General features: G+C 39.6%; 1 protein-coding gene across 2 annotated transcripts in view; it reads right to left on the reverse strand.

Annotated features, from left to right (window-relative positions):
• Window positions 1-367: 367 nt before the first annotated feature.
• Window positions 368-23031, reverse strand: part of LOC117521481 (WW domain-containing adapter protein with coiled-coil-like) — a 53737-nt gene continuing 31073 nt past the window's right edge. Inside the window, exons 6-13 of one of the 2 annotated variants that reach the window (XM_034182780.1) lie at window positions 15653-15750; window positions 14965-15231; window positions 14427-14528; window positions 12452-12600; window positions 12250-12341; window positions 8342-8525; window positions 1465-1592; window positions 368-1376 (exon numbers count right to left, since the gene is read on the reverse strand). In XM_034182780.1, coding sequence (XP_034038671.1) covers window positions 1307-1376; window positions 1465-1592; window positions 8342-8525; window positions 12250-12341; window positions 12452-12600; window positions 14427-14528; window positions 14965-15231; window positions 15653-15750 — 1090 coding nt within the window. In that variant the 3' untranslated portion in view covers window positions 368-1306. The remainder of the gene's footprint in view (window positions 1377-1464; window positions 1593-8341; window positions 8526-12249; window positions 12342-12451; window positions 12601-14426; window positions 14529-14964; window positions 15232-15652; window positions 15751-23031) is intronic. The other variant, XM_034182781.1, reaches the window with a different exon arrangement.

Genomic DNA, 23031 nt, shown 5'->3' on the forward strand with positions numbered 1-23031 from the left:
CAACATGTCAGCTCAGTGAAAACATCAGCACACAGGAGGTGTGGTATAATATTTTATTCTCATTTTATGGAATACAACCCCCACCCCACAAATCCCTCCATCCCCAAAGACTGCGCACATCAGATCCTGTTGAGTTTCGAGGGCAGGGCAAATAAAAAGACAATTTACTTTGAGGGTGTAGAAGTGAACATTCACAACTTAATCTGATGCTTAATGGTCATGTAAAAAAACCCGACACCATCGCAAAATGAGCCATTTAAAATAAGTAACCAAATACAGGGCACAGCAGGCCGACTGCTATGACGACCAAAATACTGAGGGGGGAAAAGAAATAATATAAAAACATCTTCCCACCAGTCTCTCTTCAGAGCAAGAGCACGCAATCAAGCGTGTGCAACAATAATTTAGGTTTCATGACTGTGAAAGCCAGTCACTTCACTCATATGTAATTTCATGGAAAACTGCACAGTGGAATGGAATATTTCCCACTTGGATTTGGGGAAACAAAATATCAATTCTACAGAAGAAAAAAAAAAAAAAGGGGCGGTTAAAGAAATGGGCCAGCAAGACTACAAATCAAATGTAATAACAGCCACCCCTATAGGTCCAACAATGTAGGCTTTTTTTTAATGGCTCTGAAAGATTGGAAGGTGTGTGACATAATTAGCCACACCCCCTATACAACCGGAACTGTAATGCTGTTCCCCTCACTTTGGGACAAAATATGAAAATTTTCAAATCAGTCTGTCCAGTGGCCTTTGTTAACATCCTATCATGACAATGACATAAAATTAGGAAAATCACTATCAATTCAGCCATTTCAATGCATGGCGCTCCATTACTGACACGTGCTTTTGAGACCACACAAAAACACCCCGATGAGCGCCCTCAAGCTTATGAGATGGTTTATTTCATTTCAAAGAATGAACTGTCATCTTTTCCTCACCACTACACATCAAAACACACCAGAAACAAGTTAACCCGATACAAAACACACAATCCAAGGTTCACTGTCCAAAAAGGTGCCGTTTGAAAAGGTCCTCCATTGGTCACTGCTTAAAGTGTCCAAGTTTGTGAACAGTCGCTCTCTCTGTGTAATGAGAGACTTTCACATGGTGGACATGGGAAACATTTAAGAAAAGAAACGTTCAAGATCAAAGAACTTCAGCTTGTCGTCTGGCTCCTCCGGGCTTTCGTCTGTCGCTCTGACAGACAGAATACAACAGGCTGCAGCAGCATGTCATCTGAGTCTATTTCTCTTTATCATTGTTTTAGTCCATTTAGTTTTCACCCTCTGGTCAGATTCTCAAACCATGTATGAGTTCTGGTTCTTCAGCTTGTCTAGCTCTTTGCTCTGTTGCCTCAGGAACAGAATTCTGTAGTTGGGGTGATAACAGGAAAATTAGTATACGTTCTCCTTTCTCACTCATTACTGTTACTGCGCATATTTAACCACTGGCTCACCTCTGTTCCCTCAGCGTGGCTTGAATTTCACACACTCTGACCAGAGATCGCAGGTTTTTCATCTCTGTGCAGAGCTCAGACATGTACAAGCTGCCCATGTTGTGGATGTCCTCACGCAAACGTGCCGCCTAACAGAAAGAAACGTGTTTAATGTCAACTTTGCCTTCATATTCTCACCAAACAATTATAAGTACACAATCAGGGCATGGATACATAAATCACCAATGTGATTCGGTAACAGAGAAATTAGAGAAAAGTAAACTCTGAGGCTGCCAGTCTGCGGCTCACCAAGGGACCCATGAAGCTGAAGGGTTCTAGATGGTCTGAAATACGTTCCTGCATTTTGGAGTAATGAACTGAAGAAATTTCATGAGACGATTTCATAAAATACAGCAGTCTGAGTACTTATTAGCAAAGTTACACGTTATGACAATACAGTAAATAATATTCCTCTGTCCCCAACAGCAGGCCTATGATGTGCACAGCAGTAAAAGTTGTACTTAAGATTCATTCATATTCAACTGCACTAACAGAAAAAGAGAGTTTGACAAGTGATTATTCTACAACCCCAATTCCACTGAAGTTGGGACGTTGTGTAAAATGTAAATAAAAAAATACAGTGATTTGCAAATCCTCTTCGACCTATATTCAATTGAATACACCACAAAGACAAGATACTTAATGTTCAAACTGATAAACGTTATTGTTTTTGTGCAAATATTTGCTCATTTTGAAATGGATACCTACAACACATTTCAAAAAAGCTGGACAGTGGTATGTTTACCACTGTGTTACATCACCTTTCCTTCTAACAGTCCAGGGTCTCTGTTGTCGCATTTTGTGCTTCATAATGCGCCACACATTTTCAATGGGCGACAGGTCTGGACTGCAGGCAGGCCAGTCTAGTACCTGCACTCTTTTACTACGAAGCCACGCTGTTGTAACACGTGCAGAATGTGGCTTGGCATTTTCTTGCTGAAATAAGCAGGGACGTCCCTGAAAAAGACACTGCATGGATGGCAGCATGTGTTGCTCTAAAACCTGGATGTACCTTTCAGCATTGATGGTGCCATCACAGATGTGTAAGTTGCCCATGCCATGGACATGAACACATCCCCATACCATCACAGATGCTGGCTTTTGAACTTTGCACTGGTAACAATCTGGATGGTCTTTTTCCTCTTTTGTCTGGAGGACACGATGTCCATGATTTACAAAAACAATATGAAACGTGGACTCATCAGACCACAGCACACTTTTCCACTTTGCGTCTGTCCATTTCAAATGAGCTTGGGCCCAGAGAAGGTGGCAGCGTTTCTGGATGTTGATGTATGGCTTTCGCTTTGCATGGCAGAGTTTTAACTTGCACTTGTAGATGTAGCGATGAACTGTGTTAACTGACAATGTTTTTCTGAAGTGTTCCTGACCCCACGTAGTAAGATCCTTTACACAATGATATTGGTTTTTAATGCAGTGCCACCTGAGGGATCGAAGGTCACGGGCATTTAATGTTGGTTTTCGGCCTTGCCGCTTACGTGTAGAAAGTTCTCCAGAATCTTTGAATCTTCCGATTATATTATGGACTGTAGATGACGGAATTCCTAAATTCCTTGCAACTGAATATTGAGAAACATTGTTCTTAAACTGTTGGACTATTTTTTCCACACAGTTGTTCATAAACTGGTGTTCCTCGCCCCATCTTTGCCTGTGAATGGCTGAGACCTTTGGGGATGCTCCTTTTATACCCAATCATGACACTCACAATTAGTGTCCTCAGTTCCCAAATGCCTATTGAGTGTTGTTGGAAGGAAAGGTGAAGTAACACAGTGGTAAACATACCACTGTCTCAGCTTTTTTGAAAGTGTAGCAGGCATCCATTTCAAAATGAGCAAATATCTGCACAAAAACAATAAAGTTTATCAGTTTGAACATTAAATATTTTGTCTCTGTGGTGTATTCAATTGAATATAGGTTGAAGAGGATTTGCAAATCATTGTATTCTGTTTTTATTTACATTTCATACATCATCCCAACTTTATTGAAATTGGGGTTATAGTCTACTCTTTTTTTTAGATATACCTTAGTATACAGTAGTAGAGTTTTACCTTAGAATTGGAATGTATTATAGAAGACATACCTTACTGAATTTCATGTACAGCTCATTTCTTCCTAAGACAATTTTTTCTCAGATTTTGAGCCTCTAGGTAATAATTTGGCTTTTAATTTCTCCTGTAGAGTTGACTTAATGATAAATCTGCATGTATTATACACCAATCTCTTTGTAATTTTCTTGTGAATTAGGCAGTACCGAATACATAAGTATATTCTAACATTAGATAAATAAATCCAGTGTTTTTACTAACACTGCCCCAACCGATTTTCAGTTTGTGTAAAACATACATCCTGTTGTTAAAAAACACTCAATTTTGAATGTAGAGCTGCCAATATTGTACCCATTCATATGGGCCACAACCAGTTTACATTATTCAAGCCTAAAATTGTCTAAAATGAGATCAAGTTTTTTTTTAATGGCATAATTTTCATACTAGTTTTTGTAAAAGCTTACCAAATTTGCATGTATTGTTATGAATACTCAATGATGGAACCAATTTATCCTGCCAGAACAACTTGCATTGCATTGTGTGTATGTTGGCCCGTTCGGATTGTAATTAAAGTGCACCCTAGCCAGGCGCTACTACGTAGTGAGTAAAGTGTGATGTTTGCTACCTGACCTGAGTACCACGTGAACTGCGAAAATAAAGGCTCCAGTTAGCGGGTCATGATCTAATATATAAGGCTGACTGTGTGTGTGTGTGTGTGTTTGCACATAAGGGCCCCAGTGACCTCCCCCTTGGTAGGCTGTGTAAGTGCATGGCAGCAGGAGCGTGTCTCTCCACAACGCTGGTTTCTTTATTTCCCGTTTTTTTTTTTTTTTTTTTTGCATTCACTGCCCACTGATCATTGTGATGACCTCATCAGCTAAAATACGAAAATCAAGTTTTTGACATTGTGTATGATGTACATTCTATAACACTTTCAATCTTTTATCTTGTTGTCCACTGTTGTAATGAATCTGCTTTGTGTTCAGATAAATTCACAGATCCAGTCTTACCCTGTATGCCTTACTGATCATCTTAACAGCAGGGCTGTGAAATGAAAATTGTGAAATCAGAAGAAAATTTGCAGGGGGTCTGGGGGGCATAGGCCCCCAGGAGCCGGCATCCTGGGCTCCGTGGGATCCCAGAAACCAAATAAATTTTTTTATCTAATGATACATTTTCAGCATCTCCTGGAACTTAAAATGTCAAAATTAGTGCATATTTAAATTACCCTGTATTCAACCTTTCATTTGAACAGTCAATGATCATGTTGAAATAACAGAATATGACATGGAAGTAGGACCTGAAATGATTTTCCTTTTAACTGTAAATCAAATTATGCATCAACTCAGAACAATTAAATGACATGAAATTCATGAAGACTGAAAAGACTGTTACAGCATTTCAAAAACCACAGCTAAAGCTTGGAGAATATTTTGAAAATTATGGTAACATATCAATAACATACCTTATAGTAAAAAAGTCACCGCAGCAACCAACCAGTCCTGCTTTACAACAACTGTGGTAACAGCCAGGCTTTGAGAGGGATTTTTCTCCTTGAAACTGTGTGGATCCGAGGACACTGATTTGTATCTGTAACACATAGATCAGTGTCCGCGGACCGCCGCAGGCTTATAAAACTTGCACGATGTGGTAAAAAAAAAAAAAAAAAAAAAAAAAGAACACTTTGCGATAGACATTTTAAAAACTCAGTGACGATCACAGAGTAAAACACTAACACCCGCCCTCCTCCCTATGATTAAATCCACAGAATTTTGCGAATCCGTGGAGTTTCCATAGCCCTGTAATGGCTATAGTACTGGCGGTAGATGTAGAACCCACAGTGTCCCAAACAAAAAAAAGACAAGCCAAAAACTCCAGGTGGGAAAAAAAAAAAAATGCGTAAAGACCTGGAATGTGGGCAAAATGATAGCAGACAATATATGTAAATGACAAGAATTGGTTGTATTCCAATGGGAACTGTCATTGCCAAATTAGACAGTTTACATGGAACTGAGGCTACACTGGAAGCCATCCTGTAAATGTGCAAAAGTCACATTTCCATGCATTGAACTGTGTTTCTGCAGATGGTCCTCCCAGAAAATTTACAGCAAAATTACTCATGGAAAACTTGTTACTTTTGTGCAGACTTATATTGTTCATTGTAACAACATATTTTTTCTTAGCTGATAATTTTGTGATGGTGACATTCTTTTTCAAAATATGTAATTAAACAGATGCAGTGTACCTCTATATTGATATGTAATAAGATTTAAGGTAGCACTTGTATGTTTAGAAGATGTGGATTACATAAGGCTGGTATATGTAAAAACAGATATACCACTTTATACATGTAACACTGACCCACTTTTACTATCCTCAATACTTTGTGCCATAATAAAGTAATTTTCAAAGGTAAGCAAATAACAGGTTTGTTCTCTTGATGATTACCAACACCTCAGTTTAATTACAGGTGCCACAATATATATATATATACATATATATATATATATATATGTATACATATATATACATACACACACACACACACACACAGACAGTAGTGTTCAGAATAATAGTAGTGCTATGTGACTAAAAAGATTAATCCAGGTTTTGAGTATATTTCTTATTGTTACCTGGGAAACAAGGTACCAGTAGATTCACTAGATTCTCACAAATCCAACAAGACCAAGCATTCATGATATGCACACTCTTAAGGCTATGAAATTGGGCTATTAGTAAAAACAAGTAGAAAAGGGGGGTGCCCATTCGAGCCCTCTCGCGGCAGGTGTCGGCTAAATTCCAGGTGACACACATGAATATCTAACACCGCTCGCTAGGCACTTAGAAAATGTGTGGCGATTCGTGCTGTTAGCATGAAAACAGTCAGCAGACAATCACTTTCGAGCTAGATGAGAAATTTGTCTAATTTGCCCCCACGAGTGTGGCTTTGCAAAAAGGGGGCATACAAATGCTGATATATATGCTGCCCAGACATGATCAGGCCGGACAGGCAGGTCTGAGTTCACACAGCACAGCGAGGTGCCAGTCAGCTGCTGACCAGAGACTCATTGACACCTCACATAACACAGAAGAGAGTGACACGGTGTGTGTGCGCTGAACGGACAGGAAGTGTGGCCGCCGACAGCCACAGCTGTTAAGATCTCTAGCTCTGGACGTCCCAGCTGGAGAACACGTAGTGTGTTTGGATGGACATGAACTGTCCACTGTGACACTTGTGTCTACTTGCTGTCCTCATGTGGACATACATAAAAACATATATTGCTGTTGCGATGGGCTGCAGTGAAGGAGTGCACGGCGCACACATTGACAGATTGCCCCAGGTGATACGGGCCGTCAGACCATAACATGGAATGGGTGATCTGAATGTCACATTACCCATGTGAGCTCTGTTCCATGTGACATGGTGTCTGTCTTGCGGCACTGTGTTCCACATGACGCGTGTTTCAGGCCAGACATGCACATGTGGCTGGCTGGACACACCGGACCAGTAGATGTGGACATGATAAGAGTGCCCTGCTTCTCATTCATGTCATTTCATGACTGTATGTCTGTGACCATGGGTCATCTACAGAGGAACAGATGGTTCATACTTGTATTGTTCGCTCAATAAGAGGGATTCAATAAAATGCGGTGTTTTTTTTTTTTTTTTTTCTTTAAATGGTGTGTGGTTTTATTTTCGTTTCTTTTTTAAATACGTCCATCTCCTTGTTGATTTCAGGCTTTTTCCCCAGACCTTTTACAGGCCAGTGATGTTAGCGCAGTATTATTTTTCCCCCCCACAGCAGCTGTGCAACGTGTTTCCACATGCTCCAGCTACTCGCACTATGCTCCTGCTGTGATGGTTTCGTGCATGCAATGATGTCGTGCATGAAATCGTCACATTGTTCACGCCTACCCGTCGGCACAATGTTTTTGTGGTTCACTCATACAAGCTGTTCTGCTGTTATTTGCCCTGATTTGTACTATATGCGAAGGGGCCCTTAAAGGCATAACAAGCGTTCTGCCACAGTCCAAAAATAGATTGTTTCTCTGCAGCACGGCTTCGCCAGCTGCAACCACGCCACGCATCATCTGTCTCGGCAAGATTTGGAACAGAGTGGCAGTAACAAAGCCATATGGCAAATGTACTTAAACACATAGTACAATTCAAGGTAAAAAAAAAAAAAAGACTCAAGTATATGTAGAAATAAAAAGTACATAAAAAGTGTTAGCTAACGGTGGCCATCATCCAACATTTATAAAGTCAATTTATGACATTTATGAATTAATTCCGAATTGTCCAGCATCTGCACTGCATTCCCCCACCCCTAGTGTGTTCTCTTTACACATGCCTGGTTTCTTTGTACTCTGTTGTGATCCTGGTCACAATTTTGTAATCTGAGAACCATATCTATTACTGCATCAATAGGCAGGTTTCCATTAGCCTCCAAACTGCGCAGGTGGAAGCAAAGTATTGAAAATCCGCTTAATGTACAAAAAGTACAATAAGTAAAACAAATGTATTACAAAATGACTGGAAAATATTTGCATGATACTTGATAATATTGCACAGAACTCTGAGACTGATAGGCTTTGGCACCCCCGTGACCCTTCATTGGAATAAGCGTGTACAGAAAATGAATGACACGCTACATGTGGATGAAGTAATAAGTGAAGAAAGAGCTTGTTGAACATTATAAGAGATGCTATGACATTTAATAACATGAAGAAAGTGCCCTCTGATTCTGATCTTGTCCTTAAGCGGAGGACTTTACCTGTTTTTCAGTGTTCTCTGAAGGCCAGCCTTGGATATGTTTGATGAGCGTTTCATTGAAATGAGTTGCCAAGGTGGGGGTGAATGAGCCGGGGGTCTCAGTCTGGAACTGGCTGGTGCTGCTGGAAGAGACGTGAGACAAAGCAGCACCAGATAGGCCTGATCCCGTGCACAGAAGATCTTGACTGGTCGAGGAAGAAAAGAGGATAAATATAAAGGATAAAGGTGGTGAAAATGAGAGCAAGCTCTGTAATTTAGACAACTACTTTAGAAGCATATATCAAGATGAAATGATTTACTAAAACAAAAATCTGTGGGCAATGCCAAATGATGCACACACTGCTCTGCCATACTAGCTGCTTGCATCTATTTTGTATACATCACTGGAAGTAAATCTTCAATAAGTAAACACCTGAATTAAAGAAACTGGTCAACCTCTGTACCAAATAATACAACTGACAAACACACACTATCAAACAGGGATGGGTATTGATAAGATTTTATCGATATTGATACCATTATTGATTCCGCTTATCAATCCAATTCCTTATCAATTCCCTTATCGATACCTCTTGTGAATTTTCTGTATACTAAAAGTAGGCTTTACAGGTTTTCGATGTCAACAACATTTGATTGAGTCTTAAATTAAATAAATGTAAAATTGGTCACTGGATCCTTAAATTCTGGACATAAACTCTACATGGTGGCTCCTTAATCTCTGGACAAATAGAAATTAAAAAAAAAATCTGTAGTTTTTATCAAAAGTATTTCCATTCAGACATTACTGCCATGAATGTCTTTCCATACATCTGAGCTGAGCTCTTGCAGCTGGCTCTGCTGCACGTCAGGATGCAATTCATAAAGAATGCAAGATGTCTCATTTTGGGAGGAAAAAAAATGTTTTAGTCGATTGTAGTTTGTCTGTATTACAGCGTTTGGAAAGAGGTGATTACAGACCCGCTGCAGGGTCTGTAATCAACATAGAGGAATGATCATTTTCCCGACAAACACCCTCAAAAACAACGGCTGCTCTGAAGGACGGATAAGGGAATCGTTAAGCAAAAAGACTACCGATATCGGTGGATCGAATCATTTCTTAATGATACCCGAAAAGAACTCGATACCCAACCCTACTATCAAATGTATGGCATGTTATATTTTCATCATGAAATATAGACGATGATTATGAACAATGGATGCTGCTGCAGGCTTCAGCTGAAAGGGAATGACTGCTGTCACATAATCCAGACCATGTCTTGACAGTTTCTGAGCAGTGTCTATGGGGTTTCGTGTTGCTTTTGTGACAGCATCTTGCTGGTTCATGGCCATTTATTTTACTCATGCATCACTAAGAATACCATGACTCAGCAAGACACGTCACAAAACCACCAGGATACTGACAGGATGCAAAAATACACAGTCACGACATGGTACAATATGTCAAGACTCGAAAATAAACACTTCAAAATAAAATGTTGAACCACATCATGGGGCCTTTGGGCCCAAGACACCATGATGTACCAAAACATGGTGCCCAACGTCAGCCAGTTATCAACTGGACTCACCAACAGCCTCCAGTTCAGTGTGCACTGTATTAAACATAATTAAACATATTGAACACAAAAAAAAATTCCACATACATTTAACAGAGTTCAGTTTGTGAATACCTATTACTGCATTAAGTAACAATATCTGGGGTGTGACATGCGGGTTTGATTCTTGGGATGCAAAATATGGAGAACCATGCGTACTTTTTCTGGGCCAGGCTCCAAACGTCTCAGTGACCGCTTGGATATAGCACCAAATAACAACATGATTTGCCCCAAGTGCTAAATCTTACCTACCCACCCAAAGCAAGTACACTGGTAACAGCGGTAAAGAAAAACTCCTTCATGCATTTTTTTTTGATTATAGAAAGAAACAAGCTTTTACCATTTAAAATTTTGTTTCGCATACACGCTAATGGGGGAAAAAAAAAAAAAAATTACATATGAACACTATGGTGGTTAAGACAGTGTAGTACAATTTAGGAATCACTTCCTTAACCTTTAAATTCATTTGCCGAATATGAGGTTCTGTGATAACTGCTGGATGCACCAAGCAACACTCCATTAAGAAATTAAATCACTAATCGAAATGTACTTTCACTTAATATAAAGACCACAAAAAACATACAAAATCTGACTAAAATATGATAAACACGAATAAGCACCTGCTTCATAATGGAAACAATTTGAAACAATGATTTTAATCTACAACCCTAATTCCAATGAAGTTGGGACGTTGTGTAAAATGTAAATAAAAACATAATACAATGTATTTGCAAATCCTCTTCAACTTATATTCAATTGAATACACCACAAAGACAAGATATTTAATGTTTAAACTGATAAACTATTGTTTTTGCACAAATATTTGCTCATTTTGAAATGGATGCCTGCAACACATTTCAAAAAAGCTGGGACAGTGGTATGTTTACCACTGTGTTACATCACCTTTCCTTCTAACAACACTCAATAAGCATTTGGGAACTGAGGACACTAGTTATTGAAGCTTTGTAGGTGGAATTATTTCCAATTCTTGCTTGATGTATGGCTTCAGTTGTTCAACAGTCTGGGGTCTTTGTTGTCATATTTTGCGCTTCATAATGCACCACACACACTTTCAATGTTGTAACACGTGCAGAATGTGGCTTGGCATTGTCTTGATGAAATAAGCACGGACATTTTTGAAAAAGACATTGCATGGATGGCAGCAAGTGTTGCTCCAAAACCTGGATGTACCTTTCAGCATTGATGGTGCCATCACAGATGTGTAAGTTGCCCATGTCATGGGCAATAACACACCCCATACCATCGCAGATGCTGGCTTTTGAACTTTGCGCTGGTAACAATCTGGATGGTCTTTTTCCTCTTTTGTCCAGAGGACACGACGTCCATGATTTCTAAAAACAATTTCAAATGTGGACTCATCAGACCACAGCACACTTTCCACTTTGCATCTGTCCATTTCAAATGAGCTCAGGCCCGGAGAAGGCCGTTTTCTGAAGTGCTCCTGAGCCCATGCGGTAAGATCCTTTACGCAATGATGTTGGTTTTTAATGCAGTGCCACCTGAGGGATCGAAAGTCAAGGGCATTCAGTGTTGGTTTTCGGCCTTGCCGCTTATGTGTAGAAAGTTCTCCAGATTCTCTGAATCTTCTGATTATATTATGGACTGTAGATGATGGAATCCCTAAATTCCTTGCAAATGAATGTTGAGAAACATTGTTTTTAAACTGTTGGACTATTTTTCACACAGCTGTTCATAAAGTGGTGATCCTCACCCATCTTTGTTTGTGAATGGCTGAGCCTTTTGGGGATGCTCCTTTTATACCCAATCATGACACTCACCTTTTCCAAACAGGTGTTCTTTGAGCATTCATCAACTTTCCCAGTCTTTTGTTGCCCCTGTCCCAACTTTTTTGAAATGTGGTTGCAGGCATCCATTTCAAAATGAGCAAATATTTGCACAAAAACAACAAAGTCTATCAGTTTGAACATTAAATATCTTGTCTTTTTGGTGTATTCAACTGAATATAGGTTGGAGATGATTTTCAAATTATTGTATTATTTTTTTATTTACATTTTACACAACGTCCCAACTTCACTGGAATTGGGGTTGTAATATACCATTAAGGAAAACTTGTTTGTAAATTATGATTGCTTATCCAATATTTTATAACACAAAAGGTAAAGAAACCTTATTTTATCTATTGCATGTGCCTCCATGTAGTATGCCACTACAAATAAACTGAAAAGTTATTTATATCCATCCATTTCACTGATTCTTTTATCCAAAATGACTTACAAGTCAGAAAAACGCTACAAAGTTCAAATAAAGTTTAAGGTTCAAGCTACTCTGAAAGTACCTTCTCGGATGGAGAGCCCTGGGGTCCTCGGGACGTTTTTCTGCAGTGTGAGACAAGAGCATTGGTGTTTGCTTCCCTAAAGACATACTGCCCTGAAAAGCAAAGAAGTGATAAAGTGAGAAAAATGAGGATTTCATTATTATCCATAATGAAACTTCAAACCGGGCTCTTTTTGGCTCCTGTTAGTTATGGTGCTGCTGACCCTGGTTTGTGAAGAACTCATAGTGCCAGGATGAACACCAAGGGATTTCTGGCTGCTTTGTTGTGTGCCGTTTCGTGGAGAGACATAGGGCCGTGGTGATGAGGCATCCGATGTCAGAGAGACAGGGGACTGACTGGAGTGTTGGGCTGATTGGAATCAGAATACAGGAGAATTCAGGTAAGAATTAAGACTTTAAAGTATATTTAAATACTATATTTTCTAGTGTATAAGTCACTTTTTTTTTTTACTAGTTTGGGAAGTCCTGTGACTTATACTCTGGCATGACTTGCATATAAAAGAAAATGGCATTCGTTATTATTAATAATAATAATTATATTATTATATAATTATATTATTATTATGACTATTTATATAATACCTTCCAAGGAATCAAAGCACTAGACAAAAAAAAAAGTATAACAACAATAAAATACATTAATAAAAGCACACTACAACAATGCACAAAAATCCCAAATTAATGAGCTGAAAAAAAAAAAAAGAAAAAAAGAAAAAAGGTGCAACTTGTACTCCGGAAAATAAAGTAACTGGTTTTCATTACGGTGCGGAGACAAAAATTTAAGACACTTGAATTGACAAATGTTGCTCCAAACCTTTTACAGACTGTCATTTTATCTATGCATGCTGTCATATCACTGTAACATGTAGATTTCTTTACAAAACATTTTGGCACATTACAACATGACCACCCATTAAATATACAGAGTCTACCATGTATTGTTACTTAGTCATTGTGTTCACAAACAAAATCACTTCATCCTCATTAATATGCAATTTTATACATGCATCCATCACACCACAGAACAGCCGTCGGTCCCAGATGGCAATCACCCAGGCACACAGCTGGCCAACCCCCACTTCTCAAAAGTAACATCTATCTGCAGTCAGGTCAAACAGGAGTGTCCTCTTGACCTTTTCCAGTCACTGGGGTAGACGGGCTGGATTACACATATAGAAAATGTGCCGCACAGTCAAAATATTGGAGCTCTGCCATTCCCTCACAATCCAAGTGATATGCCTAAGTAATCACTCATTTGACACAGTATTCCAGTGGTACCCAAGGACACTCCAAAGAGAAGTAGTACTAAAGGCATGTCGTTATCACCATAGTTCACTGATTAGCATCCAAATCCTCCAACAGTACAGTAACAAAGGTAACATAAGGACAAGAACGACTTGGGCCTTCACTCTGCAAAGTTATCAGTTTGACCAAACACATCTGTCCAATGACCTCATGACTCCATAAGCTCTTCCCAGTCTTACAGACCGAGGACTGAAGCTTTATTCAGACTGCCAGTAATAGGACAATTATTTTATTTATTTATTTTTAAAAATTGGATTATATTTCTTCATTCGCATTGAAGTTATTAATTTGTTTTTTCATAACACCAAACTTTCAAGGTCACACCATCACACCACACTGCCTTCAATATTTTGTAAATTTTAAGCTTAACTTTTTATTTATTTTTAAATCTGATCTAAGCGTTCAGACCAATACATATGCACGCAAGTCAGATGTTTATTGGCAGTCTGAACAAGGACTGAAAGACATGAAGCTCACTGCTCAAAGTGTCTCTAAATGTTCAACACCTGCCTCATATACACTTTCACATTCAGAATTACACACACACACACACACACACACACACACACACACACACACACACACACACACACACACACACACACACACACACACACACACACACACACACGGTCTGTTAGAAAAGTAACAGACCTTTATTTTTTTCAAAAACTATGGATTTGATTCATGTTTTTACGTCAGCCAATGTTGAACCTTCGTGCGCATGTGTGATTTTTTTCACGCATATATATATATACACACACACACACACTCGTCCCCCCCCCCCCCCCCCCCGAAAATATTAAGTGTGTCCAATATCCATTTATTGTGTTCACAGACGTCTGTCCATACACAGAGACGATGAGGATGTACCTTGGTTGGAGTGCTGAGCAGCTGAGAGAAGAGCAGTGATGTTGAAAGCAGGTCCAGCAGCGAGTAACTTGTGAAGCACAGACTGCAAGGAAGCTTGAGTGACTGGTAGGATAAAAAAATAGTAGTCAGACAGCTATGACACACAAATACACAAAGTGAGGTCAAACTTTCACAATAAAAATCAGAAAATACATCAGTGGTGAAAACTGTCGACCAGACAGAACTCAATGGTGCCATTCACATTTAAGCTCGGTTTTACTGTGATAAACAATGCGTGTGTGTGTGTGTGGTAGTAGTTTATCACTCACAAATTATACTGTAACCTTGAGAGAAGTACATTATTGGCTTCACCAACAACCACATAATCAAAAGATGAAATGAGAACGGCAGTGTGGTTTCCTATTTTCATGCCACACTTTACCAAATTAAGTTATCTGAAATAAATAAATCACTCTGTAAATAAAGACAGTGTCTTTAAAGACAGTGTGGGTCAAAATTAAAAGTGCAACATTACTTCTATTTTCATTTGTGCCCTCACCCTCATTGATCTTGGCCATGTCTATACTGCCATTGTTCATCTGCAGAGTTGCCTGCAGTGCTGGGAGGAGCTGATGCAGGAGGGCTGGGTCCTGGAGCAGTGCTGATGACTGGGACTGAACAGCTGGGGGAGCCTGCCCCGATGAGGATGAGGATATGGTAGAAGGAGTGGATCCTAAAGCAACGGGAGCAGAATTCATGCTCTGAGAAGAAGAGGAGGAGGAATGGCCGCTGTTGGATGCTGTGGACTGGTCCCCTGGTGTGGTCTCTGTGGAGACAAGCACAAGAGAAGCAGAGCTTTGAGAATCTGAATAAAGATACCTTGACTCTTGCACGTACCCTGTGCAATTTGTTGTGCCAATGTGTATCAGTCAGTTTGGATGTGAAGCTTGATTTGCGTACTGTTCACAAAAAGTTCAGCAACAATTTCCTAGAAGGCACATCTGAGATGGACGCCTAGATTTGATGTTTTGGTGAAAGAAAATTTACCCACTCTGCGACCTGTTGTCAAATACGGTCCTTTTCGACTGCCCATGTTTCATCCACACGTTAATGTGTGGATGAAATGCCAAAACAATAAAAAAAAAAAAAAAAAAAAACTTGTGCAGATGCACCTAAATCTGTTCCCATGTGGAGGGGGCCTTAATCAGAGTCACTGACAGAAGTTCTAATGTCAGGCAAACACTTACTTGATGTGGCTTTGTCCTGCAAGGCCTCTTGTCTGTAGTCCATGTCCCTGGGAAAACTATTTGCTGCCATTTTGACTGAGTCTTTCTGCCGTTGTTCTCTGGAATAGATAAAAAGCAACCAGGATTTTGTAGACACTGTACTTGGGGGACTCAGAAGCCTACAACTGTGTTAAGGTTCCCTGACACAAGCATGTTTTTGATTCATGACACAGGTCGTGATGTGTCGTGCTGGAGAGTAAACTCGTCTTTAACGGGTGCAGATAGGATGCCAAGGGGCACCGGTGCGCGCTATTGCGCACAGAGAATTTCGAAATGTTCAAAATCTTTCACGCACAAATGTCGTGCTATGTGGCGTGATTTAAACTCCCAACACCACGTGTAGCTTGTCAAGTGGAGTAAACAAGAAGTGAACAGAGCGAGTGGTGACGTCAGCAGATCGCATCAGAGTGCAGCTCGTCTGAACAATTATAACAAGAAGTTAAATGTTATAAACATAAAAATAAATACTTTAACAGCTGCACACAAGAAGGTAAAAACATGCAACTGTTTTATCAAGCCATGACAATGTTAACAAGTCAAATAATTACCTTTTGAGACATCTCAAAATGCTTTCTGCAGCTTGTTAGGCGCGCGCACGGCTCCGGCTGCAGCCTCCTCTATGGTTCAGAAAGTGATTAGAGCCGTTTTCAACAGCCAATTTGCAGAAAAAAAAAAAAAGAATAATCCGTTACTAAATAATTATTTTATATACGCAGTGTCCAGCACAGAGCACGTGGCAGCCGGTAGAACAAAGAATGGTGTCCAGCTGTGAACACAGCGGGTGGGATCATCACGACATAGATCGTGCTGTTGCGTGAATCAAAAACATGCTCGTGTCAGTGCACATTTACTTTGCCAAGACAACCATAAAAGGAATAATTTCAGCTATAATCTCACATGACTGCATATTTAAAATAGATAACTGCTGATCACACTGTCTGTGTGATTAAATTAGATAGACACTGCATTAAAGAGACAGTACACTCCAGGCTGAGAATTCATTTCTGTAAGATTTAAACTTCATAACTACAATTCTATGCATAATGTGATATCTCAGGAGGACGTGTAATTTATTTTGCAGATAAATTATGCAAGAGTTTCAAATAACTTGACAATTCATGGACAACTCGTTTTTCTAATATCTGGTACCAATTTAGGACAACTTTTAATTGAAGATACTGGTTTAACAGATATAAATGAAAAAAGACAGGAGGAACTAATCATATTCCATCACATGGTAAGTTATTTTCAAATACAAATTGCTCAAGGTGAAGACAACATGAGAACACCAAATGCACATTGTGAATTTAGTGCGGACAAATTATCCTGAAGCTTCAGCCCGCACCTAATCAATTCATATTTAATTTTCAACTGAGGAACCCGTATCTGCTAATTTGCAATAATCAACTAATGTGCAGTATTATGGTGAAAAAATATATAATTTATGAAATATTGTACTGCTAACAAATTTATATTGTGGAAATACTATTTACTGAATATTGTAACAGAGCACAGTATGAAAAGTTTTATGACATGCATGGAAACTGTATTACAACAGTGTTGTTTTAAGGCCTGAGAAAGGTCACTGAATATGTGTGATGAATTTGGCTACTTCTGCACTTGTCAAAAAATGTTGTACAGGGTTCACAGCCCTGTCAGTTATTGCCATGAAACAACAAAGTCACTGTATAACTATATTTCCATGTCTCCAGATATTATGCATCATTTTTTCCCCAATTGGGCAATGTAGTCTTATTTGAGGGTGGGCGCTAAAGGGGCAAAATATGACGCATATGGTGCAATTTCCCTACATCCAAGGACAGCCCTTGTCTGTCCCTAGCAGAAACATGGCACTTTCTCTGAGTATTTGGGCAAATTACATGCAAACAAAGTGAAAATGCAAAGAAAAAGTGACAATGCAGTGGAAAGTAGACATGACAGCGTGGGACTCCGGTGAGGGCGGTCACATCTCCTCCTCTATCTCTGCTCCAACCTTCAAAGTCCCTACTTCAGCAGACTGTGAATTCTTCAAACTATATTGGATTAACCATGGAACTGATCAGCTGGTCTCTGAATGCTAGTGACACCATCTTTTTCTACAAGAAGATCAGGGCCGGCGGACCCTGCGTGCCCAAATGGAATCTACCCTGCAGGCTATGTTCTCGATGCCTGGGAGACGTGGTGAGTCGCACGCTTTGCTCGATTCTCTGTGGAGGACGTCTAGGATTTATTTATATTTGGTTTCATAGTAGGAGGGCTGGTATTATTGGCTTATGTGCTGCCCTGACCTACTGGAAAATTGGCAAGACAGCTGCCGCCAAAACCACAACCCTCACTTGTCCGTCATGATTAATGAGTTGGGCAAGGGGATGCATTCTCAGACTGCGTTAACCCTTTAACTCAGACGCAAATTGGATAACATCTCAGAGCAATTGCACACCTTGCAGTGGAAGACTTTAGAGACCGGGGAATATTCATAACTGGGATCTGGATTGTTCATGTGAGACTGTAAAAGTGTTTTTCACTGCTCAACCACAAACACGGCAGGCTTATCAGCCTCTGACGGACAAAATGCCCCGTTGTTTTCCTCCAGGAAGAATCTCTATGGCCTTGGTGAACATTCGGCTGCCTCCTTATCTTCGCTAACTCCAGTACACAAGGACAGAAACTGACTCACACATGGACAAAGACTGGAAGTATGCTCCACCCCCCTCCTGCCCCCATCACACACCCCATCCTGGCCACTGCTCACACCACCCCTTTAACCCTCTAGGGGCTGCGCAGTTTTAGCTGCGGCAGGTCCCCATTCCCCACAAGCTGGAGGCGGCACGACTCATGTTGCTGCGGCTACCACACACTCACATTGCCTCAATTCGGAAAACGGACTGTTTCAAGTTTAGTGCACATAATGTCAAATGTATATGTGTTGTCTTAATTCTGATGTGTGCCATTATTACGGTAAACAAGTAATAATTGTGGATTAATTGCTGTAACTTGTCTGTGGCAATTTGAGTGTGGACGTAATCTTGTTATTGCACTTGTAATGACAATGACAATAAATCTCATCCATCCATGTGTTGCGGTTTGTTTATAACTCAGAGCTCAAGCGTGTCGAGGCAAGTGTGCAGGCGAGACAACACACCTACTCTGGTTAGTTGTGTAGGCTAACACTTACCGACACAACCGCTCCCAATTGCCTCGTCTTCACTTCTCAATTGGGAAGCAAAAAAAAAAAAAAAACCTGCACATTTTGCGACTGCTTTGGTGACTGCAGCCGAAAACAAAACAGCACACCATTTTTCCATTAAAAGCGACGCTCTTTGTAGGGAGAGACTAATCCCTGGGTAGATGATGGACGATGGGGGTTTCAGCGAAAACCATTTTATATTTCACTCACTAACCATTGCTGTTCTTTTCTAATGCAGCATCATATTATAGAAAGACTTTAACCCACACATTATTTAAAAACTTAGGGATAAACACAAAGCTGCCACCTTTCTTTATTGGATTACGGCGACCTTTTTTATATGCATGCCCCTGCAAATTGTCTCTAATCTCTGGACTCCGTGTATCACGGTTCCCTGAGGTTTGTTACATGTTGCAAAATCCTCACTCACCCTTGCACCTTATATAGCAGAGTTGAGTGGCCCTTGTTGGCCACATGTCGTCTCTCACACTGGCACATTTTTATTTACAAAGCGATCTTAGGTCTACTCCCCCAATATCTATGTGGCTACATTTCAAGAACCCAGAGCACTTACTCCTTGCATTCCAATGATTGCTATTTGCTCAATGTCCCCAAAATTCGCACTGAGTTAGGTAAGCGATCCTCCATGTACTTCGTACCTGCTACCTGGAATTCACTACAGAGAACTTTGAACTTGAGGTAACTAACTTCTCTTGGAACATTTAAAAACATTATGAGGGACTTAGTATCTGCCTCATATTCTCAGGCCTGTAACCAGGATCTAAAATGGAGAGAGTGCTCTTTTGGTGAAAGTGGACTTTTGTCAGCAGGGGTTTTTCATGTCCAGGGATGCATTCTAGAAAGTTTTTTGATGACTATTTTCTCACCCCAGTCCCTCACCCTCCCCACCAATTTAGTTGTACTGCTTAATGTATGTTTTATTTGTATTTTCTTCTGCACATTTTCACCTTTTCTTTGCCTTTAGCCAAAACTGATACCAACCTACATGTTTGTTTGATAAGATTACAAACTCCAAGAGGCATAATCATTTTCATATTTTTGGCTTCCCTCATTCTAACTCACCTGATTTTAGAACCCCAAAGCAGACCCAGTAATGCTTGAGCTTAGACATTACATAAAAAAGATATTGCTTCACATCCCACTTTACTTATGCAGAAAAATTGAATTAAGTAAACTTATTTTTAAATGACTCATCAATTAAACTTAGTCCCAGAATGATACTGACTCAAACATTTTAGTTATTATTATTATAATAATATCAGAATCTGTTAATGTAATAATTCAAGTATTTTGAAAGTATTACCCTTTTCATGTCTTTATTGCTGGCACTGTGAGCGAACACATGCTAAATAGCCTAATCAATAATACCAAAAGAATTATTTTGCACTCTGAACTATGGAATAGCTAGGACTGAGAGTCTTGTCTGCACTTCAGAGCAGAAAATGGCAGCAGTGCACCGAAACACTGGGTGCCAACTACAGTTTTAAGAAGCAAAAAACAACAAACAATCTAAACTGTTCCTGTGGCTTTTTGTATGTGTGGCTTATACCTGATTAACAGATAGAGAAAAACTGCAAGACAAGTAAGCAGGCCACCTGCCCGCACTGTTAGCCTTCAAGCTTCTTGACTACAACAGTGAATGTTTTAATGAACTGGGAGACGACAAGCCTATTCTGAAAGAGAAGTGTCTGATCTTGTTCACTTTAAAACTTGGTTCAACTTATTCCTTCACAAATGCTACATTAATCTGTGAAAAGTATTTGTCTCTGTGGTCCACCTGCTTTGTTTTAGAGGAAGATGGCGACACTTCCTGCTCGCAGTGCAGCTCACCTGTCCAGTGCTTGCTTTCTTTATTTTTCTACTCACTCTGAAAGTTTTGCTCAAGTCACATGAAGAGGAGGAGGCAGAAGGAGAAAAAAGAAAAAAACACTATAGTCCAGTGGATCCTACAAAGCAAAGTCTAAAAATAAAATAAAATAAAATAAAAGTCAAAGGTCCACACACTGGTCTCCCATTTTCCAGCTGAGCTCTGCATACAGTAAGGATAAAGTTTGCTGTTAACAAAATCCATAATGGTGGACTTTATATGCAGCTCATTTCACTCACCTCTATTTAGCTGCACTTTTTGTGGACACGTGAGACTTTGTGTCACGCGTTTGTTTCTTAACCAACAGAAACAAGGAAGTGAGTTTGGTGACGTATGACTGAACATGTTGCTGTGAAAAACTGCGGTCAGCCAAATTTGCAAAAAAATTGCACTGACTGTTGCAAAAAATTGCAAGTAACTGTTGCAATCGGGATACCGCAACTCCCTGGAGAAACTGAAGAGTTGTTTAATACGTTCACCAAGGACACAATAAAATCATCGGTGTTTATTTATTCATTTGTCTGTCTGTCTGTTAGCAGGATTACGTCAAACCTACTGCACAGATTTTGACAACATTTTCACCACAGACAGATATTAGGCCACGGAAGACTCCATTAAATGTTGTAGGTGATCCAGATCCGGATTAAGTTTCACTTTATATAGGCTTTGAAGGATTACATCAAAACTACTTCACGGATTCTCACTAAATATGCACCACAGATAGATAGTAGGGCACGTTAGACTCCACTGAATTTTGGAGATGATCTGGATTCTGGATCAAGATTTCCCTTCATATAGGCTTTGAAAGATTACTTAAAAATTATGCAGGGATGAGAATGGGCAAAGAAAAAAAAAACTCTGAAAATCAGCAGGGGCCCGGGGGCCACCATAGGCCCCCACCAGGCCCCTGGACCCTGGTGGGGGTCCACAGGTTTTGAGCATTTAAGAGGCATTTTGGGGCCACTAGAGAGACCTAATTTCATGAATTTCCATTTTACATTTTTTTGTATGTTGGCGTATGTGGAAACCTGACTGTAATAACAGAATCTGTCTATGTAGACCTTCTTTCAGTGATACCTGCCTCATGCTATAGCATATGTACTCGTACTTACTATAAATGCCATAGCACTGGACAGATATTACTGAACGTGCCAAAACTATTCAAGTGTCTTTCCTTAACCTGCGATGAGCTCTGAATATACTCCAACTTCATGCAAGTATGTGTACATCATTTAAAGAGATTAAAACCTATCAAAAGAACATCTGTGGTATAAAACAGTGACTTTATTAATATTTACATGTGAACTGTATGCTTACAAATTATTGTCCCATAATAAATTCTGAAATCACACCATGTGAGTTTGCACCCCAACTACTTATGTCAGTCAGCAGGAAAACCCCACAGGCACATACAGCGTAGTATCATTAAAAGCACACATTCTGTGCACCAGCTGTACTGCAGTCTATGAATTCACCAAAATAAAAAATTTGATGAAAGCCAATTTCAGCATGCAGGCAAAATATATTGTCATTTTTGAATGGTTTATCTATTAAAGAGTAAAAACTGAAGGAATTCATAAGCCCACTGAAAAACATAAATGTATCTGGCAAAGAATTTGGAAATTTAACAATATTTAACAACTTACCTTTGTCAGTTATTAAATGGGGCCAAATTTGCAAACAACTACCAACTGAACACACTGACAAACTTGTAGCCCTATGCACAGCCTTATGTTAATTACAATTTGTTTATAGAGCACCAAATCACAAAAAGGGGGCCCAAAGGTACTACACGCAGTTAAGGTTTAACCTTAGTCACCACCTGGGCAAACAAGTAACCAAAAACTCCCTCAGATGTTTTGATTGTAGGAAGAAACCTCAGACAGTGTAGTGCCTGCCTGCTTTAGCCACACTAAAAACAACAACAACAAAACCCCACCAAAGAATTGTTAAACACACAGAGACAGAAATGTTGCAGCTAAACCATATACATATAGCGTCTGATTTACAAAGATCCCAGATAAAGAGTGCTAAATTGCCTCCAAAATTGAAACTGAATCCAAACTCTGTGTGGGATGGAGACAGTTTTGCAAGTGATTAAGTCAAATTAAACGCACAATTGGCAGCAGGAGGTAATGTGACAGACAGCAGGATTTAAATGAGGATTTTGTGCATGTTTACGACAGTAAGTGCAAAATTAAATTAAATATGCCACTTAAGTTACACTCAACAAAAATATAAACGCAACACTTTTGGTTTTGCTCC

This window comes from Thalassophryne amazonica, chromosome 12 (assembly GCF_902500255.1).
Source record: "Thalassophryne amazonica chromosome 12, fThaAma1.1, whole genome shotgun sequence".
Taxonomy (NCBI): Eukaryota; Metazoa; Chordata; class Actinopteri; order Batrachoidiformes; family Batrachoididae; genus Thalassophryne; species Thalassophryne amazonica.